The 19,298-nt window shown below is 49.4% G+C and overlaps 1 protein-coding gene across 3 annotated transcripts in view; it reads left to right on the forward strand.

Annotated features, from left to right (window-relative positions):
• The window catches only part of vps13a (vacuolar protein sorting 13 homolog A), a 753,359-nt gene that overhangs the window by 729,216 nt on the left and 4,845 nt on the right, over window positions 1-19,298 (forward strand). For all 3 annotated transcript variants that reach the window (XM_072516625.1, XM_072516626.1, XM_072516627.1), the window contains 2 exons: window positions 11,292-11,415; window positions 15,477-15,551. In XM_072516625.1, coding sequence (XP_072372726.1) covers window positions 11,292-11,415; window positions 15,477-15,551 — 199 coding nt within the window. The remainder of the gene's footprint in view (window positions 1-11,291; window positions 11,416-15,476; window positions 15,552-19,298) is intronic.

Consider the following 19,298-nt stretch of genomic DNA (forward strand, 5'->3'; position numbering starts at 1 on the left):
AGGGGGGCAGCCACAGGCCTCCGTCACATCCGAGCCAGGACACCACTACCCAGGACACCACTATCCAGGACACCACTACCCAGGACACCCCTACCCGGGACACCCCTACCCGGGACACCACTACCCAGGACACCCCTACCCGGGACAGCACTACCCGGGACAGCAGTACCCAGGACACCCCTACCCGGGAAGACAAAATACCGGACAGTGACTCAGAGTGGATGGGTGGAGACGAACCCCCACCCCAAAGTGCCATGGAGTCAGAGTGGGACGAAGAGCACGACACAACGCCACTGCTGTCACCAACACCCTCCACCATCGCAGAAACACTCACCACGGTTGGGCACTTTAGTGATGAGGCGTCTGGTACACTCACTGGTGCGCACAACACAGCCGTCCCGGTACAGCAGGTGGAGGTAGGAGCAGCAGAGGGACCGGGCGGTCGGAGGGCAGCCCAGGCCAAGCGAACATCTGCCGCCCAGATAGATCCCGGGTTCCTGCAGTTACCACACCCACACATAGATCCGATGCAACCACCGACACGGAGACGAGCGAATAGGGTGACGGGTGGCTTGCGGCGGCTGCGGTCGCAGGTGGAGGAGTCCACCCGCGTCCAGGAGCTGGGAGTGGTCCCGGTCATGCGTGCCACCCAGGCTGACACTGCACGGGTGGCGTCCGCGGTGGAGGCAATGGGTGCGACGGTGTCAGACATGGGGAACGGTTTGCGAGGCCTGGGGCCTTCCGTGCAGGCGGCGTCTGTGGACCAGGAAATGGCTGCCCTCTCACAGGAGGCCATGAGCCAGTGCCAGGGCCAGATGGCAGAGGCGCTCAACGCCATGCCCAGTCTCAGCAGGCCATTACCCAGTCTCAGCAGGCCATGGCCCAGTCTTTGCAGGCCATGGCCCAGTCTCAGCAGGCCAGCGCTGAGGGCATCGGCGCCAGTTGCCATGTGCGAGCCGGCGTCGCACTGTCACAGACAGGGTTTGACAACCCCCTGGGCTCCATGGCTGCAAACCTGCAGACCCCTGTCGATACCAGCACGGGCCTCCAGGACTGGCAGCACCAGATGTCGGGGGCGCGTCGGATGGCCAGTCCGTTCGCATCCCCCACCCATGTAGAGGCCTGGGGGCCATCGGGCACCCTGAGGGAGGAGGAGGTGGTGTGGTCCGTCCCGGCTCCCTCTGTAGGGGAGGTCCCGGTACACCGCGACACCTCGGACTCCCCCCCCCCCCCCCCCTTCCGTCCCAGGTGCATCGGGTGGGCAACGGGCAGGACAGGCTGGCAGCTCGCCATCCCAGTCGCCCGGGCCGCAGCCTGGCCCATCTAGGCCAGGACGCCCCAGGAAACGGCCGCCAAAGGGATCCAGTGTCAGAGGGCAGGAATCACAGGAGTCCACCTCCAGTTCTGCTGTACCGTCTGGGGAACCACGTAGACGTAGTCAAAGGGCCCGTAAGGCCAAACAATTAGACACTGAGTAAGTTGGCACGGGTGCAGGGCACAGATGAGTTTTAGGGGCTAGGGCACGTGCATGAACTCCTTTGGTTATTAAAGTCAATGTTACACCTACCGAAGCTGCCTTTGTGCTCTGTCCAAAGTGTGCGGGCGTGTCATGTACATTGAGCGCAAGTATGTGTGTGACGGGTGGTCTTACCTCAGCCCCAGGTGAGTCTGCCCCCTTCCCCCTGGGCCGCCATCAACATCCCCCGGGCAGAGGACGGGACCGTGCGCTGCAGTGTCACAGCCGCATGCAGGGATGGTCCGGGTGGATGGTGGTACTGTGGCCATGGGTCAGACATAGTCCAACGATGTAGAGCCAGGAGCTCATCGGAGGGCGGGTTGTCATCATCCTCCATGGCCTGCGATAGACACGCGTCCACCCGCAACTGGGTGAGCCCGGCCCGTTGTGCCGCCGGTGGATCGGCAATTGGGGGGGGGGGTGGTGTGCATGCGGGTGGGGTGTGTGGGGTTGGGGAGGGGGGTGAGGGTGCTGGGTGGGTGGGTGGATGGGTGGGGGGGGGTGGGTGGATGGGTGGGGGGGGTGGGTGGTCGGCTGTTGCCATGGTGTGCGGTCTGTGGCCATACTACCCGATTCCCACGCCCATCTAGTCAGTGAAGCGGGCGTCTATCAGTCTGTCCCGTGCCCGCTGGGCCAGCCGGTAACGGTGGACAGCCACCCGCCTGTGTCTACCCCGTCTGCCCTGACCATTGCCCCCATCCCCCTCATCTGGGGAGGACTGCGCCTCTTCCTGCTGCTCCTCCACTCCGCCATCCTCTGCCTGCGGCACATCGCCCCTCTGCTGGGCTATGTTGTGCAGGACGCAGCACACCACAATGATGCGGCCGACCCTATCTGACCGATACTGGAGGGCGCCCCCAGAGAGGTCCAGGCACCTGAAACGCATCTTCAGCACGCCAAAGCACCTCTCGATCACTCCCCTTGTCGCTACATGGGCATCATTGTAGCGGTTCTCCGCCTCATTGCGTGGCCTCCGTATAGGCGGCATCAGCCACGATCGCAATGGGTAGCCCCTGTCGCCCAGCAACCAGCCCCTCAGCCGGGGATGGCGTCCCTCGTACATGCCGGGGATGGATGACCGCGACAACACGAATGAGTCGTGTACACTGCCTGGGTGACGGGCGCAGACGTGCAGGATCATCATGCGGTGGTCGCAGACCACCTGTACGTTCATCGAATAGGTCCCCTTCCTATTAGTGAACACGGCCCTGTTATCTGCAGGTGGCCGCACGGCGACGTGCATCCCATCGATCGCACCCTGGACCATGGGGAACCCGGCAACGGCAGAGAAGCCCACGGCCCGGGCATCTTGGCTGGCCCGGTCCACGGGGAAGCGGATGTAGCGGTGCGCCATGGCATAAAGGGCATCTGTCACTGCCCGGATGCACCGATGCACCGATGTCTGCGATATGCCGGACAGGTCCCCACTCGGTGCCTGGAATGACCCTGTTGCATAAAAGTTCAGGGCCACCGTAACCTTGACGGACACGGGGAGAGGGTGTCCCCCGCCAATGCCACGCGGTGACAGGTGTGCCAGCAGGTGGCAGATGTGTGCCACGGTTTCCCTGCTCATCCGGAGTCTCCTTCTGCATTCCCGGTCCATGAGGTCCTGGTATGACTGCCGGGGCCGGTACACACGGGGCGCCCTCGGGTGCCTCTGTTGCCATGGGGCCGCGACGTCCTCCTCCCCCTCCTCGTCCAGTCGGTCAGGTGTCCCTCCAGCCTGGGCGGCTGCCGCCTGCCCCTCTGCGGCAGCCTGCGCCGCCTCTCTGGCACGCTCCTCCTCCTCCTCATCCAGGGCAACATAGACATGAGCGGCTGCCACCACGGCGGCCAACATCGCTGGATGGTCTGAAAACATGACGGCCTGGTGGGGGGGAGGGGAACGACGACATGTCATCATTGCCCATATCCCCTCCTCCCCCCAGCCAGGTGGCATGGACCGCATGGGTCCAACTGTTGGAGGCTGGCACCTAGCCAGGTGGACCAACTCATTTGCCCTCCCATCACCCACCCCGGCACGGACCCCCTCCCCAACCTCCACCCCAGCACGGACCCCCCCCAACCCCCAACCTCCACCCCGGCACGGACCCCCTCCCCAACCTCCACCCCAGCACGGACCCCCCCCAACTTCCACCCCAGCACGGACTCCCCCCCCCAACCTCCACCCCGGCACGGACCCCCTCCCCAACCCCCAACCTCCACCCCAGCACGGACCCCCCCCAACCTCCACCCCAGCACGGACCCCCTCCCCAACCTCCACCCCAGCACGGACCCTCCCCAACCTCCACCCCAGCACGGACCCCCCCAACCCCCAACCTCCACCCCGGCACGGACCCCCTCCCCAACCCCCAACCTCCACCCCAGCACGGACCCCCCCCCAACCCCCAACCTCCACCCCGGCACGGACCCCCCCAACCCCCAACCTCCACCCCGGCATGGACCCCCTCCCCAACCTCCACCCCAGCACGGACCCCCCCCAACCCCCAACCTCCACCCCAGCACGGACCCCCTCCCGGCACTCCCCCGGAGCCCAGCCTACTCTAACCCCCCCCCCCCCCCCCCCGCCGCACGCACACACACACACAAGCCGAGACACACCTCTCCTCACGCAATCAGTCTGCGGCCACGCCATTTCCTGCCCAGAGCCAACCCCCCAGGCCGTCACTCACCTCCTCGCTGGTCGGCGTGAGCCTGGAGCACCGGGTCACGCCGATGAAAAGGAGGTTTGATTCACGTCGACGTGAACGGTCATCACGTCGACGGGACTTCGGCCCATCCGGAAGGGAGAATATCGGAAGGCCGAAAATCGGCTGCCTTGCGCAGACCCGTGACATTCTCCGCGGCAGCGGCGCCATTAACGCCCCGCCGACTTTTCTCCCTTCGGAGACTTCGGCGGGGGCGGGATTCACGGCGGCCAACGGCCATTCTCCGACCCGGCGGGGGGGTCGGAGAATGACGCCCTAGATCACCATTCCTTCACTATCGCTGGGTCAAAATCCTGGAACTCCCTCCTTAACAGCGCTGTGGTTGTACTGATACCACAGGAACTGCAGAGGTCCAAGAAGGCAGTTCACTATCACCTTCTCAAAGGCTGTTAGGGATGGACAATAACTGCTGGCCATATGCTGGCATACCATAAATTAATTTTTAAAAAGTTTCATTCCAGGCTTGAGCAAATAAATCAAGGCTAATTTTGCTGATAAACACAAGGATGTAATAAATGCTTCTGAAGAATAATGATCCTTTTACATTCCAGGCTGAAACCCACCCCCCATAAACTAACTATAGGTTTGTTGGCAGCAATAATGAGTCAGAAATGCCTCATTTTTGTTAGTCACTGCAATTCTAAAAGACCATTTGAGGTAAAGACTTGAGCTATTTTTAACATAACAGTCACCAGCTCTCACTGCTAAATCCAATGGAAGATTGTGTTGTGATATGGCAGATGGTAAGCGCTAGACTGCCCGCATCCAAAAAGGGCAACTTGAACAAGCTACCATTTGCAATTTGTATTTTATGAGAGGGTATCTGAATTTAGGAGAAAGAATTTCAAACTAATTGCGAAGATTTGAAAAACTAAATTTAAACAATTATTTTTTTGAAAGAAAAAATAAAAATGACATTAATGACACAATATTATTTACACAGTTAACAGTACTTTGACAAACATTTCCCCAAAAGGTTTCTGAGTCACAGTATACCACAGTAATATTGGGAAAATACTGAAAAACATGATGTTTTCATCACAATTGACAACTAATAGGTTTGTCTTATACTGTTCCAGCTTTTTAAAAATTAATTTACAGGATGCGGCCGTCGCTGGTTAGGCCAGCATTTATTGTCCATCCCTAGTTGCCCTTCAGAAGTTGATGGTGAGTTGCCTTCTTGAACCGCTGGAGTCCTTGAGGTGTAGGTACATCCACTGTGCTTGTAGGGACTTCCAGGATGTTGCGCCAGCGACAGTGAAGGAACAACGATATATTTCCAAGTCAGGGTGGTGAGTGACTTCGAGGGGAACCTCCATGTGGTGGGGTTCCCAGGTATCTGCTGCTCCTGTCCTACTAGATGGTAGTGGTCGTGGGTTTGAAGGGTGCTGTCTGAGGAACCTAGGTGAGTTACTGCAGTGTATCTTGTAAATGGTAGACATGGCTGCCACTGTTCGTCGGTGGTGAAGGGTTTGAATGTTTGTGGAAGGGGCAGCACGGTAGCACAAGTGGATAGCACTGTGGCTTCACAGCGCCAGGGTCCCAGGTTCGAGTCCCCGCTGGGTCACTGTCGGTGCGGAGTCTGCACGTTCTCCCCGTGTCTGCGTGGGTTTCCTCCGGGTGCTCCGGTTTCCTCCCACAGTCTAAAGACGTGCAGGTTAGGTGGACTGGCCATGATAAATTGCCCTTAGTGACCAAAATGGTTAGGAGGGGTTATTGGGTTACGGGGATAGGATGGATGTGTGGGCTTAAGTGGGTCGGTGCAGACTTGATGGGCCGAATGGCCTCCTTCTGCACTGTATGTTCTATGTAGCAATCTAGCGGGCTGCTTTGTTCTGGCTGGTGTGGAGCTTCTTGAGTGTTGTTGGAGCAGCACTCATCCAGGCAAGTGGAGAGTATTCATTACACTTCTGACTTGTGCCTTGAGGATGGTGGACAGACTTTGGCGGGTCAGGAGGTGAGCCACAGGATTTCTAGCCTTTGACCTGCCCTGCCAGCCACAGTTTTAATATGGTTAATCCAGTTTTGGTTCTGATCAAGGTAACTCCTAGGATGTTGACTGTGGAGGAATCAGCAATGGTAATTGAATGCCATTGAATGTCAAGGGGCAGTTAGATCCTCTCTTGTAGAAGATGGCTATTGCCTGGCACCTGTGTGGCCCGAATGTAACTTGCCACTTGTCAGCCCAAGCCTGGATATTGTCCAGGTCTTGCTGCATTTGGACATGGACAGCTTCATTATCTGAGGAGTCGCAAATGGTGCTGAACATTGTGCAGTCATCCACAAACATCCCCACTTCTGACCTTATGATGGAAAGACGTACAAACACCAGGCCCAGAAAAATGTACCCCAGGCTGCTAAGAGAAGAATAGGGAAGACCATAATTTGCCTCTCTTCCATTTAGTTATTGTGCTGGAGTATTACTAATTTTGCACTGTTTAAAAAGGATATCCAAGTAATTTTATGCCTGTCAGGCTAACCTTGGTGATGGGCAAATTATTGAAAAAAGATCTGAGATGGTACAAATTGTCATTTAGAAAAACACCAGGTTATACAAGAGTAATCATCATTGTTTTATTAAGGGGGGGTCGTGTCTGACTAATTGCTAGAATCCTTTGATAAGGTAACAAGGACAGTCAATGAAGCTAGCATTTTTGATGTAGGCTACATGGATTTTAGCAAGGTTTTTGACATAGCCAAATAAACGGAAAACTAAAAGCTCATGGGATCCAAGGCAATGTGGCAAGGTGGATCCAAAGTTGCCTCAGTAACAGGAAGCAAGCGGTAATGGGGTGTTATCAGTGGAGTTCTGCAGGACTGGATCCCTTGCTGTTTGTGGCATAAGTCAATGATTTAGACTTAAATGTAGATGCATGATTAAGCAGTGTGCAGATGATCCAAAAACTGGCCATGTCATTCATAATGAGGAAAAGAGATTTAGACTGCAGGAATATATCAATAGACTGAGCAGGTAGCCAGAAAAATGGAATTGGAATTAAAGCTAGAGGCACGGAGGCTGCTGGGAGGCTCGCTGGAGGGCTCTCTCGAGGTTCTCTGGCTGCGTTATGTGCTCGCTTGAGCGCAACGCAGCCGGAGAATTGCACCCATGATTGCACAAAAAGTTGAGAAGAGATTTACGAGGTTGTTCCGCAGGGCCATTTTCCACGTCCTGGCCCGTGTCTCCCCGCCCAATTCCTCTTCCCATCTGTGCTTAATCTCTCCGTCAGAGGGCCCTCCCTCCCCTTCAACTCACTGTATATATCCGACATTCCCCCCCTCCCCAATATCATCCTCCGCCAACAACTTATCCTGCAACACCAGAGGCAGCAGCCCCGGGAAGGACGGCACCTCTCTCCTCACAAAATCCCTCACCTGCAGGAATCTGAAACCATTCCCTTTTGGCAACGAATATGTCTCATCCAACTCCTCCAGTCCCGCCCATAAACAAATCTCTAAAGTACTCTATCCCCACCTGCCGCCACCCCCCGGAACCTCACACCCAGCCCCGCTGACACAAACCTATGATATTGGCGCCCACAACAACATACCCTCCAACCCAAAATGGTGCCTACACTGGCTCTACACCCGTAACGCGTAAGCCACCATTGGGCTCACTGAGTACTTGGCGAGAACTGAAGGGGCACCAACAGTGCCCTCAAATTCGTACCCCAACACAAAGCCCCCTAGGCAAGAAATAGGGAGCATAAGATGGGAACAGAAACTGTCAGGGAAAGGCACAAATGAAAAGTGGAGCTTGTTCAAGGAATAAATACTGCGTGTCCTTGATAGGCATATCCCTGTCAGGCAGGGAGGAAATGGCCATGAGAACCATGGTTCACAAAAGAGATTGAATGTCTTGTCAAGAGGAAAAAGGAAGAGTATGTAAGGATGAGAAAACAAGGTTCAGTAAGGTTGCTTGAGGGTTACAAGGTAGCAAGGAATGAGCGGAAAAAAGGGCTTAGGAGAGCTAGGAGGGGGCATGTGAAGTCCTTGGCGGGTCAGATCAAGGAAAACCCCAAAGCTTTTTACTCTTTTGTGAGAAATAAAAGAATGACCAGGGTGAGGGTAGGGCCGGTCAAGGACAGTAGTGAAAACTTGTGCATGGAGTCAGAAGAAATAGGAGAGGGGCCATGTTTTTGAGGATGAGAGTGTGATACAGGCGGGTAGGCTGGAGGAAGTAGATGTTCTGAGGAAGGACGTATTAGCAATTTTGAAAAACCTGAGGGTCGACAAGTCCCCTGGGCCAGATGGGATATACCCAAGGATTCTTTGGGAGGCAAGGGATGAGATTGCAGAGCCTTTGGCTTTGATCTTTGTGTCCTCGCTGTCCACATGGACAGTGCCAGAGGACTGGAGAGTGGCGAATGTTGTTCCTCTGTTCAAGAAAGGGAATAGGAATGACCTTGGTAATTATAGGCCAGTTAGTCTTACTTCGGTGGTCGGGAAGATAATGGAAAAGGTCCTGAAGGATAAGATTTATGACCATTTGGAAAGATGCAGCTTAATCCGGGATAGTCAACACGGATTCGTGAAGGGTAGGTCTTGCCTCACAAATTTGATTGAATTCTTTGAGGAGGTAACTAAGTGTGTAGATGAAGATAGAGCAGTTGATGTCGTATACATGGATTTTAGTAAGTCGTTTGATAAGGTTCCCCATGAAGAAAGGTCGGCTCATGAAGAAAGTAAGGGGGTGTGGGATAGAGGGAAATTTGGCCAATTGGATAAGTAACTGGCTATCACATAGAAGACAGATGGTGGTGGTGGATGGAAAATTTCCAGACTGGAGACCAGTTACCAGCGGTGTACCACAGGGATCAGTCTGCTATTTGTGATTTTTATCAATGACTTGGAGGAGGGGGCTGAAGGGTGAGTCAGTAAATTTGCTGATGACACCAAGATTGGTGGAGTAGTGGATGAGGTGAAGGGCTGTTGTAGGCTGCAAAGAGACATTGATAGGATGCAGAGCTGGGCCAAAAAATGGCAGATGGAGTTTAACCCTGATAAGTGCGAGGTGATTCATTTTGGTAGAAAAAATTTGAATGCAGATTACAGGGTCAACGGCAGGGTTCTGAGGAATGTGGAGGAACAGAGAGGGCAGCACGGTAGCATTGTGGATAGCACAATTACTTCACAGCTCCAGGGTCCCAGGTTCGATTCCGGCTTGGGTCACTGTCTGTGCGGAGTCTGCACATCCTCCCCGTGTGTGCATGGGTTTCCTCCGGGTGCTCGGTTTCCTCCCAAAGATGTGCAGGTTAGGTGGATTGGCCATGATAAATTGCCCTTAGTGTCCAAAATTGCCCTTAGTGTTGGGTGAGGTTACTGGGTTATGGGGATAGGGTGGAGGTGTTGACCTTGGGTAGGGTGCTCTTTCCAAGAGCCGGTGCAGACTCGATGGGCCGAATGGCCTCCTTCTGCACTGTAAATTCAATGATCTATGAGAGCTCTTGGGGTTCATGTCCACAGATCTCTGAAGGTTGCCACTCAAGTGGATAGAGCCGTGAAGAAGGCTTATCGTGTGTTAGCGTTTATTAACATGGGGCTTGAGTTTAAGAGACGCGGGGTTATGCTGCAACTATACACGATCCTGGTGAGACCACATTTGGAGTATTGTGTGCAGTTCTGGTCACCTCATTATAGGAAGGATGTGGAAGCATTGGAAAGGGTGCAAAGGAGATTTACCAGGATGCTGCCTGGTTTGCAGGATAGGTCTTATGAGGAAAGGTTGAGGAGCTAGGGCTTTTCTCTTTGGAGCGGAGGAGGATGAGAGGCGACTTAATAGAAGTTTATAAGATAATGAGGGGGATAGATAGAGTGGACGTTCAGAGACTATTTCCTCGGGTGGATGTAGCTGTTACAAGGGGGCATAACTATAAGGTTTGGGGTGAGAGATATAGGAGGGATGTCCGAGGTAGGTTCTTTACTCCGAGACTCCTAACATGATGATAAAGGCAATTCTCTTCAGACTTGGTGTTTTCAAGTCCCCAGCTAAACAGGCCCTGCTGCCATTTTATGGGTATCAACCTTCTAACTCTGCCCTTTTAAGTACACATGGGCCATTTTTGAATAGTAATTAATTTATGTTTGTTTACCAACCTCCTAAAATTAGGTTTCCCCCATCGCTCCTATATTTAATACTTCAATCCCCAAACTAATAGCTATATTCCTAAAACATATGAACAATAAAATCAGATATATTCATAATAAAATTGTACAGTTAAATGATTTCAAAAAAATGTAGAAACATACATTACAAATCTCAGGTATAAAGTTTCTTTCAAATGTATTATTCATAAACATTACTTGACATCTTTCTGCTTGGTTGTTTCTATATTCACTTTGGTCACCTTGTCATGCCAGTTGAGGGCAGACAGAGTCCTTGCATACAGAAATGTTGCTGCCATTTTCTATACAGGCACCATTAAAAAATTTGTATGGCTGTACACCTAACAGATTAAGAGAAAATAATTGTTTAATTATTTTATACAATCTGTAATATGTTTACAAAATGATAGAGGATGAAATCCACATACGAGAGCACTCAATGGCATTATGTAAAGGAAAATAGCCTAACATAAGCCATAACTGTAATGTTGTGGAATCTAATGGGAGGGTGAATATAGTAATGTAAATGGTAGATTTTAACCTTGGAAATGGCAGTCCAACTTGATCTGTGTATCCACTATGATTTTGCAAACGGTCTTAGCAAAATACCTAGGCATGTCATCCAAGAGGCTGTGAGCTGATTGCTTCCAATTATTAACCTGGATGCTCTGAACAAGTCAGTATAACTGCATGAGCGTGTTACTTTTTTAAATTCCGTATTTCTCTGTCACTCGATTAGACAAAGTTCAGTCTGCTCTAAAAGAAAGTCAAAGCATGAGTCAGCCTGTACATTCATTGATGCTTTGCACCCCTATGATCAATTCAAATAAAACATTAATGTAAAATCTAGATTGCCAGTTCAAGTCTCTACCAAAATGAATTGAAACAACCGTTGGACTCTGTTAGAGCTTAATATTTATGGTGTACCCTTTGTTAATCTTATTGCATGAAATGTCATTTTCCAGTGGTATATTGTTTGTAACACAAGGAACATTTGGGCAGTTGAATTGTGAATGGCAGTACAGCTTTGAGGAATTCACTAAGGAGCCCTTCATTGTTGATGGAAGGAGGCTACGTATTGAAGCGAAAGTAAGTAAATGATTGGAAGGCGGTCTTATTTCTACTTGCATTGTTATTGATGACATACGCTATTAAAGAAATAGAAAATAAGAATGTATATATTGATTTGGAAAAGGTGCTTTGTTTTAAATGTACATCAGTAAACTTTATCAATACATTCAAAGTGGTCTTTTTCTCTCTCTGACATATTCTGCAGACATTCCATTGAACATCCCCTTAATTGTCATTTCAGTAATAGTGAATCATTTGAATTACTATACCCTGTTCAAAAGTGCATGTATATCATAATTGTTGCAATGCCTAAAATACACATATCTTTACTGTTGTAAAATCATTTCCTCACATTACATATAAATTTCTATTAGTCTAGCCTTAATCGCACTATATTTTCATCTCCCAGCTAGACTGAGGCACAGGGCGGAGAAGCTGACCTCTACCCCAACAGTGCCCACCTGTGAGCAATTAGTTACGCGAAGGCTCAAACATCCGCCCCGATCTGTACCGTTGGCAGGTCCAAAACCCCCAAAATGGCCCCTAGGGTATTGGGCTCCAAATCAATTTGCAAGATTGCCGACATGGTGCTGGGGCAAGACCAGAACATATGAACGTGATTAGAACATAGAACATACAGTGCAGAAGGAGGCCATTCGGCCCATCGAGTCTGCACCAACCCACTTAAGCTCTCACTTCCACCCTATCCCCGTAACCCAATAACCCCTCCTAACCATTATGGTCACTAAGGGCAATTTAGCATGGCCTATCCACCTAACCTGCACGTCTTTGGACTGTGGGAGGAAACCGGAGCACCCGGAGGAAACCAACGCAGACACGGGGAGAACGTGCAGACTCCGCACAGAATCAAAACTGGGACCCTGGCGCTATGAAGCCACAGTGCTAGTCACTTGTGCTACCATGCTGCCCACAGGGGATCGGCTGGCTACCTCCCACACCACTCACATTTGTCCTCAACTCCTTCAAACAACTGTCTTGCACCGCCTTTAACTGAATCAACCCCAATCTCGAAGTCATGGCATTCACTCAACGCAACACTAAACACTATACCCCCTCCTCCAGCGCCATTCCCAACTTCTCCTCCCATTTTGCTTTAATCCCCTCCAGTGGTACCATATCCTCCTCCAGAATCCTCCCATAAATCTCTGATGTTCCCATCCCCTCTTCTCCATGCCCGCCCCCAATAGCACTCTGTCTAACAATGAGGAGGGCATCATCACCGTGCACGTTGGAGCGCTTCCTCGCAAAATCCTGTACCTGCATATACCGGAATGTTACGGATGATGGGATCCCAAACTCCTTTGTCAACTCCATCAAACTCGCGAATCGCCCCTCCAGAAACAAATCCTTCATTCCTACAATCCCCTTGTCCTCACAGCCCCAGAACCAAGGATCTAATCTAGCTGGTTCAAACAGGTGACTTGCACCGATCGGTGCCATCTTCGACTCTGCCCCTAGCTTAAAATGTTGCTGACATTGCCTCCAAATCTCCATACCACCAACGGATTGCCTGAGTATTTTCCTGGGGAGAACGGAGATGGCACCGTCACCAGCGCCCGCAACCCCTAATCTCTTACATGAACCCGACTCCATCTTAACCCAAATTTCCTCTTGGCCCCCATATCAGCCAAGCACCTTCTCGGCGTTCGCTGCCCAGTAATAAATCAAATTCAGCAGAGCCAAACTACACGACTGCCGACCCCTCTGAAGTACCGTTTCCCGAATTCTGGCTACTTTGCGTGCTCAGATAAACGACGTGATCAACCACTCCAATCTCAGAAAAATTACTTTCAGCAAAAAACACTGGCAGGCACCAGAATAAAAATAAAAATGGTGGTAAATATTTATATTTATTTTTGATTGAATCTGGCCAGCCAATGACACAGGGAGGCTCTCCCACTTGTGTCAACCCCCTTTGACCCTCTCCGAAGGCTCAAGAAGTTAAATTTACAGAGCTGGGCCCAGTCCCGAGCCACCTGCACCACCAGATACCTAAAGGGGGAGGTTGCCAGACAAAACGGTAACCATCCCAAATCCGCACCCTTCCCTGGAGGAGAAACCGAAAATTACTTGTTCTTCTCCAAGCTCAGTTGTAGCCCGAGAAAGCCCTATATCGAATCAACAGCCCCATTATATCCCCCACCATGGAGACCGGGTCCAAGATGTACAAAAGGTAATTGGCATGTAGAGAAATCCCTCCATCCCTCCCCTCACTATCTCCCTCCATGTACCTGACTGCCTCAGCACGATGGCCAAGGCTCTATTGCCTGCGCAAACAGGAGAGGGGACAGAGGACACCCATGCCTCATTCCCCTAGACAAGAAGTATCCCGAATTTGTATGGACCACCTTGGGCTCCCTATACCCATGGCACAAACTTGGGCCTAATCCCAAACCATTCCAACACTGCAAACAAGTAACTCCCTCCACCCTATCAAAGGCCTTCTCCGCCTGCTGCGCCATAATAATTTCCTGCTCCGTCCTTCCTGACGGGAGGTGCACCATGTTCAACAAACGCCGCACATTCGAGGAAAACTGCCTGTCTTTACAAATCCGGTATGTTCCTCACCAACCACCTGCAGAAGGCACTCCTCAAACCTGAGCGCCAGCACCTTAGCAAGAATCTTGGCATCTACGTTTAGTAGAGATATCGACCGGTATGACTCGCACTTTACCAGGTACTCTTTCAATAGAAGAAAAATGGAAATGCCTCATCATCTCTGGGAGTGCTCCCCTTGACACCTCATCCTCAAACATCCCCACCAACAGCAGTACCATCTGGTCCTCAAATTTCTTTTAAATTCCACCAGGAACCCATGACTACCCTGTCTGTATTTTCCCTATGGCCGTCCGAACCTACACAATCTCCCAGTCGCTCCCCCAACCCCTCCTTATCCTCCTCCCCCACCACAGAGCACTCCAATCCCTCCATAAGCGTGATTCTTCCGAATCCCTGCGATGGCCTGACGTCGGTGTAAAAAGTGGCGCAAACCACTCTGGCACTTCCGGGGGCTAGGCCAGCGCCGGAGTAGTTGGCGCCCTGCCGACCGTGCCAAAGGGCCAGCGCGAGTTAGCGCATGCGCAAAACCGCTGTCGTGGTTCCGCACATGTGCAGACCGGCCGGCGTATTCTAGCGCATGCGTAGGGGGGTGTCTTCTCCGCGCCAGCCACGGCGGAGCCCTACAGAGGCCGACGCGGAAGGAATGAGTGCCCCCACGGCACAGACCCGCCTGCAGATCGGTGGGCCCCGATCGCGGGCCGGGCCACCGTGGTGCCCCCTCGGGGCCGGATCCCCCGCGCCCCCCCCGAGGACCGAACCAGCCGGCCTACCAGCCAGGTCCCGCTGTGTGGGACCATGTCCAATCCACTCCGGCGGGACTGGCCAGAAACCGACGGCCGCTCGGCCCATCGGGGCCCGGAGAATTGCTGGAAGGCCCACTGCCAACGGCCCCCAACCGGCGTGACGTGATTCCCGCCCGCGCCCGAAAACCGGCGCCGGAGAATATGGCAGCCGGCGGCAGAGCAGGATTCACGCCGCCCCCCCGGGGATTCTCCAATCCGGCGGTGGGGGTCAGAGAATCCCGCCCCATATATCCGACTCATCCCCGACAGCTCCGACCTATAAACAGCTTTTGATAAAACCCCTGAAATTCAATTTTTACCTTCTCCGGAGCGGACAACATCCACCCCACTCGCCTCCTGTATCAGAACAATCTCAACCCTACAATCCTAAACCATTTAAGCCCCAAGCTCTGGAATTTAGTGCCTAAGCCTTGCTGCTTCTCCAATTCACCCTGCACCCCTGCCCAGAGACCCGCTTCCAGCTCCTCCTTTGAAGCCTACCTCTTTGACCAAGCTATTTGGGTGGTGTCAATTTTGCCCGACTACACTCCTATTAAGTGCTTTGGGTTTTTTAAAAATCTGTTAAAGGCTCACTATAAATACAGGTTGTTGCAGTAAAATGAATTTACTGAAGTCAAATTTTATTGACAGCTTGGTTAAAACATTTTGCATCGATTGATTTATTTTTCCTCAACTATTTGCTATGTTTTCTTAAAGGAACGCGTCAAGTCTGTATTCCATGCAAAAGAATATGGAAAAATTGTGAATTTCAAAACTGCAGATGATGCAAAGGTATTGAATTATCTTGTTCAGTATGGCTGCATACCATTTTGATCATTATCCACCGATTCTTGAAGTAATGATAATCTGACTAGCTATTTTCTCCACTTCAAATTTGCTTTTTCCTGGACTTCTGTCTGTTTGGTTCATGTGTAACTGACTAGCTTCCTCATTTCTCCACAATGTAACCTGACTTCAAGTGCCAATTAAATCTCAAGAATTTAAAGTTGGAAATCATCAAGCTAAATGGATTGCTATAGATACACTCGCATCTTGTTTTCTAATGGTGAATAATTAACTCCGTATTATGATCCAGCAATATTAATTGCTGTAAAAACCAAATCCCAAAGGAAAACCTGGGATTTTGTTTTTTCAATTCTGAGAATTCAGAAGCCACAGATTCCATCAAGAACTTACGGATTTTAACCATAAACTTAAGCACACAAGATTAGAGATACACAATTAAAATTTGCTTCACCGAACTTTCCTCAAACCTCACTTGGTTAGACACAAAAGTAAACATCTTCTAGGCAACACTCTCATATAGATGTCAACTACAAAATTGCAGTAATATTACCTCAAGGCAACCCCACTGTGGGTGTAGGAAGGTTATATATCAAAACTTCTCAAATTTACTCCCACTCTGCTGTGGAAGTTAAAGGCTTCAAAGCAAAGCCTTGCTTTCTGAAAACACACTTTTCTGCCCTAGCTGGAACGGCTGCTTCAAACATGGCACCTTCACAGGTTTTTCCCTACCACCGAGCTTCGCCCCAAGACATCTCACATAGCCACACCGCGTAGCTCAGCATCTCTCCTTAAATATCCTTTTTATTCTTTCATCTTCAATTCCATTATGATTAGCACTGCTTTAAACCTTAACCTTCCCAAAATATATAACAAGCTTTCATGTTCTTTTGTGACAACTTCCAGGTCAAATAAAATTTAATAACCTGTAATGATTTATGACCTTTTCTAAGTTGGAAAATCTTTTACACCCCTTTGACGTTTAACAGCTGAAAATCCAAACCCTTTTTTACTCCTAATGCAAATTCCTACCCACTGCTGGTTCACCTAGAAAGTATAGTTGACCTACTTCAAATGCATGCCTTTAACACCTATACTCCTTTCATGTGTCAAACCTTACCAAACAACAGAGTAACGCAACAGTCCCCCAAAATATTAAAAATCACGTCTCATGTCACATTCTGCAAAATAGCATCTTTGCTAACCAGCCTTGTAATGTTATCATTTCACATTTTGGAATGAAGTACGAGGGGTGGCAATATTATTTAATAGTTTTAAAGACAATGCATGAATGCGGAGACCTGGAGGGAGAATACATAAATCTTTAAAGGTGGTTGTTAAGTATCCAGGCCCAATAGTTTATGAATAGTCATGCAGTATAAACACTAGATTCTACTAAACCTTTATGATCATTGGTTAAGCCTCAGATTGTGTCAGTTTCTATGTACCACACTACAGGAAGGATGTCAAAGCTTTAAATAGAGTCCAGATAAATTTACTAGGTGCTTTTAATTCGTTCATGGAATTCGAACATTGCTGGCAAGGACAGAATTTATTGCTTGTTCATAATTGCCCTCGAGAAGGTGCAGTCTTGAACTGCTGCAATCAGTGTGGTGTTGTAGGTACACTCACAGTGCTGGAGAGTTCCAGAATTGTAATCCAGTGGCGATTAAGGAATGGCAATATATTTCACAGTCAAGATAATGTCACTTGGAGATGAACTTGCGGGTAGATATATTCCCATGCGTCAACTACCCTTGTTCTTCCAGCTGGTAGAGATCACAGGCTTGGAAGATATTGTTAAAGGAGTCTTGGTGAGTTGCTGCTTTATATCTTTGAGATGGCACAGGCTGCAGCTATAGTGCACCTGTAGTGGAGGGAGTGAATGTTTAAGGATGGGGCGCTGATCAAATGGACTTTGTTGTCCTGGATCTTGAATGTTATTGGAGCTGCACTCATCGAGACAAGTTGACAGGTTTGGGAATCAGGAAGCGAGTTACTCAGCACAGAATTTCAAGCTTGTGACTGCTCTTGTAGCCAAAATATTTCTGTGACTGGTCCAGTTACGTTTCTGGTCACTGATGTTGATTGGCAGGGAGCTGCACAGGGGGAATCCAGCAATGGTAAAGTCATTTATTACAATCCTTGATCAATAACGTTAAAAAATATATTTGCATCCTCAGTGAATGACTTAAGAGCTGCATGACAAGATTCCAACTTTTAAGACTTTTTACTGTAACAAAGTAAAAGCAGCACCAATGAAACATTACTGATGTAACTAGTAATCAAAATAACTTATTACTTCTTCATGTGACAAATAACACACCATATATATATATTATTCCAGCACGTGCTCCACTGGGTTATGGTGTATTTAAAAAACGGTTCAAAGTCAGCCCCAGCTTCCAATTTCACATTGTCCTTTACACAGGGTTGTAACACTGCATGACCTTTAAATGATGTTTCCCTTAATTTGTTCTGGAATTTTTCCAAATATTATCAGCAATTAAGAACCACTCTGGCAATTTCTACTCCTCCTCCTAGTCTTGTCAGGGCATATCTACCAGTCTTTAGGTTGCCATAGGATATAGTTTTCCCTCCCTCATTCTTCCTGATAGTTCACAGAAAAGTGGCAGGCACACTTCTCTTTGTTAACCATACTAGCTGCAGCCATCTACCTTTGAGACATTTTTCTCTCGGTCCAAAAAAACAGACAGGAAGTCAGTTCATCTGTTCTTGCCTTAGATTCAGGTGTGAATATTTTCCACTTTATTCTAATTGAATCCCATCCTGGACTGCCCATGCAAACCAGCCCAGCCTTATTGTCAGTCAGAATTTAAGCAGATTACATGACTTTCTTCATTCCTTATATTAAAAGTCATCTTATAAAATGTTGCATCATACCAGACTGGATGGCATGGGGAGGTGGCCATTGCCTGGCATGACAGCAAAGGGGCCATTGCCTGACATACCTGTTACATTCCACTTATCAGCCCAAGCTTTAAATGTATCCAAATCATGCCATGTACGCATATGGACAACTCGTTATCTGAGGAATTGCAAAGGATGGTACCAGGATTGAAAGACATATAGGAAGATTAGAAAAGCTGTGATTAATCTGCTCAAAGCAGAGATTAAGAGGAAATTGAATACAAATGTTCAATATAATGAAGGGTTTAATTGAGGAGAAATCACTTGCTATGGCAGGAGGATTAATAATTAGAGAATAGGTTTAATTGGTCACAAAACCAGACAATAGATGAGGAAAAATATTATGCACCAAGTTAGGATGATTTGGAATTTATTGCCTGAAAGGATAGGGGTAATATGCAAGTGGCTTTATAACATGAGAACTTGAAATGGGACAGGTGAATGGGACTAAGTGGATAGTTCTTTCAAAGAGCTGGATGGGCACAATGTGCAGAATTGCTTCTCCTGGAAATGTTTTTAGTCAGATCCTTTTTCACCTAAGATGTATATAAATTCTATTGCTAATACCCATTTTCTGACGTTGGTTACCCAAGCAAATGTATTATTTTGAAATTACAGGTGTAAATCTGATCAGATTAGTCAATCACATGACCATAATAATCCATGTTACTGGGGGGAAAGAATCAACCTTTTTTAACTTGAGCATGTACATGGTCCTTTTTTCTAGCTTTTTACACTTTTTCAGCTGTGCGATTTGATCCATGGGATTAAATTAGGGGGAAAATTCCTATTAAAGGCAAGACT

This window comes from Scyliorhinus torazame, chromosome 9 (genome assembly GCF_047496885.1).
Source record: "Scyliorhinus torazame isolate Kashiwa2021f chromosome 9, sScyTor2.1, whole genome shotgun sequence".
NCBI lineage: Eukaryota > Metazoa > Chordata > Chondrichthyes > Carcharhiniformes > Scyliorhinidae > Scyliorhinus > Scyliorhinus torazame.